This window comes from Copidosoma floridanum, unplaced genomic scaffold (genome assembly GCF_036245765.1).
Source record: "Copidosoma floridanum isolate Cflo_tuat_1 unplaced genomic scaffold, Cflo_Japanese_pri ptg000014l, whole genome shotgun sequence".
NCBI lineage: Eukaryota > Metazoa > Arthropoda > Insecta > Hymenoptera > Encyrtidae > Copidosoma > Copidosoma floridanum.
In genome coordinates, this window is record NW_028321891.1 from 9187144 (window position 1) to 9195045 (window position 7902).

General features: G+C 38.3%; 1 protein-coding gene across 1 annotated transcript; it reads left to right on the forward strand.

The window, feature by feature from the left end:
- The first annotated feature begins 3300 nt into the window (after positions 1 to 3300).
- LOC106638942 (uncharacterized) lies at positions 3301 to 3771 on the forward strand. Its single transcript, XM_014352341.2, has 2 exons — positions 3301 to 3439; positions 3523 to 3771. Exons 1-2 carry the CDS (start codon positions 3311 to 3313, stop codon positions 3742 to 3744), a joined length of 351 nt encoding a protein of 116 aa, XP_014207827.2. The 5' UTR covers positions 3301 to 3310; the 3' UTR covers positions 3745 to 3771.
- Positions 3772 to 7902: the final 4131 nt, after the last annotated feature.

A 7902-nucleotide genomic window follows, 5' to 3' on the forward strand; every position in this document is an offset into this window, starting at 1 on the left:
CCCGAGTCAGGTTTTTGAATACGCCCTCGATAATACCTCGCTCAGGGCGATCCATCGCATTACATCCTCTTTCGCTTTTCTTCCGTAGTCTCGGCACTGGACGCGTGGTTCGCGTGTAATTTATGCCCCGAATGGACACGCGGTGGTAGAAAAGCTCTCGCTGCCGCAAGTGTTTTCGCTCACAAATCACTTTTATTCACTTTAACTCGGGAGGAAGGACAGAGCGTCTCGTACGTATATATATATGTATATGCTCGCGTACGTAAGGCACACGGTCTGGGCTTTAGATACGCGTCGGCGAATCGGCTAATATTAGGTTGGTGTATGTATCTGCCTCGGTTTGTCCGTGTATAGGTGAGTTTTATGCCCGGCGGAGGTCCATACCCATTGCTGCCGTTGCTACTTCGATTTTTGTTTTGTGGACCCTTTTGCCGGGGATGCTGTTTTATCGCTCGTACGGGCGTTATGACTCTGGGCTGTGGCTCATAAAATTCCATGCTGTTTTTTTTTTTTTTTTTCTCTTACATATGTCACCGAAAGACTTGAATTTTAATTATAAAATTGCTTTTTTGAGGTGGCATTATTCTAAAAAACATCCTTTACCTCCGTAGTTAATAATAGGGAGTGCATCTTTTGTAAATTAGTCATCAGCCGTGAAAGTACCAATGAAAGCACTTGAGCGGAGTGGAAAAGTTTCTTTCGCCGCGATAGTTTCAGTATGTCGGACCATGTGTACTACACTACTCGTAAGTGGATGTATGTGTATGGCTACATCTCATTTTAGGTCAACAGGTGAAATGAAAAATGAAGTGGACAGTCTAGAAACATTTTTAGTTTTCAAAGGAAAATGTATTGGCAACTGGTGTTTTCTTATATTTTTTTTTGTCCGATACTCGTTTGAAAAAGTACATCTACATGAATATTTGTCAAAAAAAAAAATATATAGAGCAGTGCCTATGCAAATAAGCCATCTCTCCATCTCCCCTTACATGTCTGATTTTATAGGTAAAAAAATTGGGGACAAGAGAGCAAAGGCCATTCATCTATAAATTTTTGCGATAATTAAAAAATATCACTAGCGCTTAAGGCACATAGTACACATACCTGTGTAAAAATTTGTCGTAACAAAAAAAAAAAAAAAAAAAAAAATTGTGTACACCAAAAAACAAACTCTCGTGTTATGTAGAAGTTCTTTTCAGTGCGTTTCATAAAGTAGATCCCCCTTCCCCTACCCACTACTCAATTGTAATTAATTTTCGGCTATACATGCTCGACAGCGGAATCCTATTTTTTAACTAAACGCCGTATGCGAAAAAACTCGATAAATTCTGCGTGTAGGTTATTGCCTCAAAAAAAAAAAAAAAAAATGTAGACACCATCTACGTGTGTATTGGAGAAACGAAGGGTTGTTCCCCTCGGATAAAAGCTTCGATATCGAGTGGATTTATGCATGGGTGTACGGAGTAGACAGATGAGTCTCTCGAATAATTCAAAATCTTCAAGTGTCTAATTACAAGGAGCTCGAATGACATTATTAAGTGAATGTGTCACGTAACGAAGGACTGTGAATATCGAAAGGAGAAGATAATTGCGTTGGTTTTAGCTTATTATGGTTAAAGGATTTCTGTGATTTTCCGTGATTCGTAGTTTTATCAATTTTTCATTTAATTAAAAAAAAATCATGAAATCTTCACAAATGAAGCTGTAGTTTCGTTGTTTGCTCAGTGGTGATTGATCCAACAGCTGCAGGTAGACAAAAAGCTGATCAAACTAAAAAACGACGCCACATCTACGATAAAAAAAAAGTTGACTACAGTAGCACGCGATTGTACATAAAAAGCTTGTCGGAACGTGGCGCTTTTTTTGTTTCTCCAATCAAACAGTCACACGAGGAGCTACGGCAGCGTATGACCGATGAGCGGGCGTTAATTTATTTCGCGAAGCAATTTAGGTGGACGACGCCGTGTTTAAATTTAATCGGCGGAGGGGATCGCAGGATGAAAAACAGCAGGGAGGTGCGCGAGCATATGCTCCCTCGACATTTACACTTTGCATATATACGGCTTGTGTTTGCACAAAAAAAAACGGCCGACTCTTTGGAGATTAGCTAATATGATTGATGATATGTATCATGTACGTCTGCGTTGCCGAGGAGCGGGCTTTGTTGAGTTTTATGGATTATTTATGCGTCTCGTGCGTGTGCACTTTTCGGTGTGGGTGTAATCTTGGGAATATTGCGGATATAAAAAGTGATTAAAGTGATACATCGATGACTGTAAATGTTTTTTTTTGTGTCTGACTATTGTTATATAATTACCAAATTGTTGTACGATACTTGCATGGAATCGATTAAAAGTTTTTAGTGATGAGAAGGGGATTTTTTTTAAATGAATATGAGAAATAAAAAACAATTTTCTTTAAAATTGGGTGACACTTGTTCTTATGCATGTACCACATTTTCTCTTCGGAACAAAGTTGCACTTGGACAAGGACACCCATGTGTAGAATCTTAGGATACGTTTCCCTGGTCAGAAACGTGTCACTTTCAACCTGAAAAAAAAGAGTAAAAAATTATACTTTTATAGTCAGAGGTGGGGAACTGAAAGGTTTTTTACGTATACGATTTTTAAAAAAATTTAAAGAAAAACTAATTTGGCAGTGTAGAAAAAGACACAATAACAAGTCAAAAATAACTTTGATTCGAAATTTAATGTAAATTAGAGCTTGACACATACGAAACTCTGATAAAACTTATATCTCGCTGACGCAGTTCAAGCATCGTATGACAGAACGAGCGGATCATGCAAGAATAACAAGTGGGCGTTATAGTTTCAGTAATGACCGAGAGAATTTCACTCTTTCACAGTTTTACATAAAGTTCGACGGAAAAGGTACTTTAGTTGAATTATAATAACATCAAACATATTGGGATCGATAGCATAATTAAGCACTTTAATGGTTTCACGTTCACAACAATTAGTAAGACGTACCTGTTACAACTTATTAATTTCAGATAAATATTTTACGTCAAACCGTATGTATATATCTTTATTGTTTGGTTAACTGTTACCTATAAAAGCTTTAGTTTTAAAAATAAACGTACAGTCTGAAAGTATTACTTGATAAATTAGAAGCTTTACGACTCTGTCCTGACCAACACCAGAGATTACACTGTTTCAACTACACATTTTATGAAATTCATGATACAAGTAAGTACAATTTTTTACACGACATTTTGTAACTTTTTTTAAATATTCTTACTTACATAAACAGCACTTATTCCATGATTTTCAAACAGAGAGTCACCATCATGAAATTTCTTGTAAGCTTGCTATTCTTGCTTACAATGGTTTTTTGCGTCTTGAGTGCCAGCGCGCCACGCACAGTTGAGTCAAATTCGATCAAAAGTGCTTACGTATCTGATTTTCATTTAAGTGATGTAAGTAGAAATTTTTTGAATACGTGGACGTTTTAATTATTAAGTTGTGTATAAACTGAAAAAAAAATTTTCCGGCTTTTTAGCGGTTGAAACGTTCACCAAAACATGGTGAGCTTGTGATTCAAATAGAAAAAGAGGTTGGACAACAATCGTCGATAGTCATCGAGGGTAAGCAAATACTATTGGAAGGCAAATACGGAAGTTTTGATGGAAAAGTTGAAGTCACGGGTTCAGTTGTTAAAACGCCCAACGAGGAGACAAAAGGCAAGGTTGGATTAGGTGCAAAATTCGAGTGGGATAAATAAGTTTGTCGTACTAATTGAGAATTTTTATTTACACAGTACTGAGTAAACGTAGGTTAAACATTTAATAATGTTGACAAATTTTCATGTAGATTAACAAGTATTACCTACTAATAACAAATAGTTTTAGTAATTGGTTTAAGATTACAATTATTATAAATAGCAAAAGTCCAATTGAGGAATACACGAAACTTGTATGATATTGTCAGAAACACTCATATTCCACAATACAATTGTTACTATCTGAATATATATATTTGTGTCGTAATAAACTATTAAGGACGATCACGTACATTAAGAGGTACGCTGTATCCATTTTTTAATTCTAAGATAACGTTAGACATTATCTCCCCATTTTTTCTCTTAATGTCTGCCTTCCCAAAATCAGGTTCACGGAATAATTTTTAATTTTATTATAATGCAATGGTACTTAATAAGCTTTTAGAAGATCAGTTTAACGTCACATCAGTAAAACATCCAAGTTATCTGATAATCAACTCATGTAACCAGCATAAGTAGTACATTCATGACTGGAGGTGATGAGTTGTTTTATTGAGATTATTCTTCAAAAATTCCGTACTTGCCTATAAAACAAGTTGACACCTCAAGTTTGCGTTAAATAAAGAACTGTTGATTCTACTAGCATCTAAGAATCCATAAGATTAGGGGATGAAATTAAAAGGAGCGGAGGTCTCTGCACTGTTTTTCCTAGCCTAATGCGCATTGGTTAACTGCACAAACAGCCTCCGACCCTCTGTACCTGCGCCATTACTGCGGCCGCTGTAACACCCCGAAAATGCATGTGACAGCAGGAAAGGTAACAATAACAACCGACCACCCTTTAACTGATGATTGCAGTTGTTGCACCACAGAAGGGGGAAATTCAACCACCCCAAGTCCAGGGAAGCGTGGGTGTAAAAAGCAGCTGGAATGAGCCAAGTGCAGCCCCTGATGCTCTTTTCGGCAATTACTGTGCCATCAAAATGGGGAGGGAACGCAAAGCTCCGATGTTCGTTAAACGGCATCACACAAGTAAACGTAAAACACGGATGGAAATTGTCTAAAACAAAGTTGGGAAGTAGCGAGGGAAGGGATGTAATGGTTTAGGAACTGAAAAAAAAACTCTTACCAACGCACTAGGTTTTTTTTACCATTTTTTAACCACTCTGCCATCAGTAAGCCCTTCGAAGCAGTAATAATTTGGGGTACCCCAATGATATTTTATTAACGCAATAACATAAAACACGAGACTCTCACCCAACGCTTCGCTCGTAAGATCGATGAGCACATGGACGTGTACCTACATCTAGCGTGAATAATTTTGACAAATGGCACCCTCGTATCTCAAGGGTGTAGGCAGCAATTGTCCCCGAGCGGTCCAGCAACGATGAAATTTCTTATACATACTTAAACAAATGAAAGGACTCTCGTAATTGAAATTTTACATACAATGCAAGGGAGGTCCTGACCGTACACTGTAACGATTGAAGCGAGTAGTCGTCGTGGAGGATTGATGAGCCGGCAAATAGGAGGCGGGGGGGGGATCATGTGCGTACGTGAGCAGAGGCCATTTGGATGCCAGCGGCTTTCATTGAATTCGCCACTGCGATAAACACGGGCGATAATCGACACTTTCTCCCTCTACGAGGTCATGGCCCGTGACAAAAGGCGTATTCGATGCGGGGCTTCTTTCATCAAATTAAAGCTGTGCATTACGCGTTGGATTGTTGTGTGTACGCGTTATATTAATATTATTTTGCTCGCAATATTGAGCTTTAAAGGGCCTTTTGTGTACGAAACATGTTCAGTTGTAGACGGGGATGGACAAAATTACCTCAGTTCTAAACTTACTTGTAAACAAAGTTCGTACTCGTTGCAAAGTTCGACATCATAGTTTTAATTATTAGGTACAAAGCAGCGGTCCAGCGCGGGCGTAGCGGTGAAAGTGACAAATTTGGTTGTTCGGGTAATTAAAGTTAATGGCTCAATTATGCGGACTTCGTCAACTAGTTCTTGAACTAGACGTGCCGTGGATGATGTCCCGTAGTCACACACGCGTGCAATTTTCTTTACAGAGAAGGATTTATTTTGTGTCAAGCAAACCACTTTAGGTGTCAAGATGTTAATAAAACTATAGAACGAATAGGGAACTTGAAGAAAAGTTTTATTTACTTTCTGATGCAACGTAACGTAAAGAATCACATAAAAAAGACAGGAAAAGTAAGAGTTTGTACTTTCAAAAATAAAAAAAATTTAAGAGAAAACAACTTACTCTGGATGTTTATTTTCTAAGCAAATCTTCATCGTTATGACTGCTTTCGGGGCATTCACCTCATGGAAAGTCAATGTTGCTGTAGCTAAATTCTACTCATGTACTACGTGACATCGTACACGTATTTACACGTACATGATTATGAGAAAATAATTTTCTTACGGTGAAGCTAAAGGTCAAGTGAACGTGTTTTCTGTTCTAGGTACGCTATGTTTTTACGTCAAGAGGAAGTATTATTTTTTCGAAAAATTGAAGAGACGTTACTATACAGCTTAATCCAAAGTAATACTAAGATCTTTGGGCTTATTTCTCTTTATCTGATAGAGCCGTTATTAATAACAATATATACCATTACATACATGTGCTTGCACGTATTATCTGAAAAAATTTCAATCATTTCCAAGATTTCACTACAAATGTATTTGTTGCCAAAATTGTCCCACCTATATGCTCTTACATTATCCACGTAGGTATACACACTAAAAATAAAGTCACTCCATTAAATGAACGATTAGTGCGTCCCGTAGCCATTCGAACCGTCCATCGTCCTCCCGAATACACAGGCAGCTCGACAAAATGAGATCCAGTCACCGCTACATCCGCCTCCTGGCCGTAATCTCGTTATGCCATTCAATAAAAATCTCGGAGCCAAGCGCATCGAAGTAAGAGTGTTATCCCTCTTCTTTTTATCTCATCTGTCTCTCTTACCCCCACGCACAAACTCTCGCGTGACATTCGATGACACAGAGCTCGAATGGACTATTTAAAGCGCACCGTCACGTCTGACAGTTCATTCTCGAGCAAAAAAGACTGCAAGCGACAGCAACCCCTTCCCCCTCCCTATCTGTACCGCCATCCACTGTCGTGCTTCCTCAATTGCGCACGTCAACGGGAACAGTGCAGTTTCATTGACGAGTGCATTGTGCGTCGGGCGCACCACTACTTCCCCCATCCACCCTCGACACACGTACTCTCGATTCATCTGTCGCTGCGTACTGTACGAGGATGGCCTTTTTTTTCCTACTTTACTCGCTAGTTACGTCCCTTCTTTTTTTTTGCACAGTTTTGTTGTGCCGTGTATCCTATATATCGGAGAAGAGTTTCAACGAGCTATTGCGCCTAAACGCGTACACAGCCCCGTGGGGAATTTAATTGTAGGGATCACAGAGTGAGCTGGTATTTTGCCTTTGGCCGCCTATACATGTATACGTCCGCGCTTCGATAATATGATCCGCTGACTGGGCGTTGTTTCGAAATTCCGTTGGTGGAGCTTTAACATCACCGTGTTATTAAATCGCGTTACGCGGTACACGTGCCGAAATGTATTACTTCTGCGTGCGTGATACTTTGCATACAAATCTTTTGGAGCGTACTTTTCTATCGATGTTTCCTCTGCTTTCAAGCTGAATTGAAGCTATTCTCTTAGATATTTTGTCGTCTTTGTAATGAATTGATGTTTTGAATTTTTCTTTTCAGTGCGTGCGTGTGCGTGTTCAATTGGTTGAACATCAGAGCCTTTTTTGAACCGATTATGATGCTACCGATTTTTTCTCGATGACTATTTCACCTTCATATTAGATATTTGTTATAACCATATCAACTTTTTCATTTGTAAAAGCAGCCGGATCTTTTCAGATTTTTTTTTAAATCTTAGAAAAGAAAAAAAACGGGTGAAAGTCTTATATACGCTAAAGTGTTTTGAAAACATATAAATTAAAATACTTATCATAAAATTGATTACTCTTGTTATGAAAATAAATTAGGGTTCAAGTGGCAAACAAACTTTTATTTACCTTAAAGTTAAAATCTGGTAGGCTGTGGCAATTACATGGTAGTAACAAGTGTACATATTTTACTTTTATTCAACAACTTTAATTAACACACATCCT

Coding starts and splice junctions, on each gene's coding strand:
- LOC106638942 (XM_014352341.2), top strand. CDS start 3,311: ATGAAATTTCTTGTAAGCTTGCTATTCTTGCTTACAATGGTTTTTTGC. Junction 3,440..3,522: donor CTGATTTTCATTTAAGTGAT/GTAAGTAGAAAT, acceptor CCGGCTTTTTAG/CGGTTGAAACGTTCACCAAA.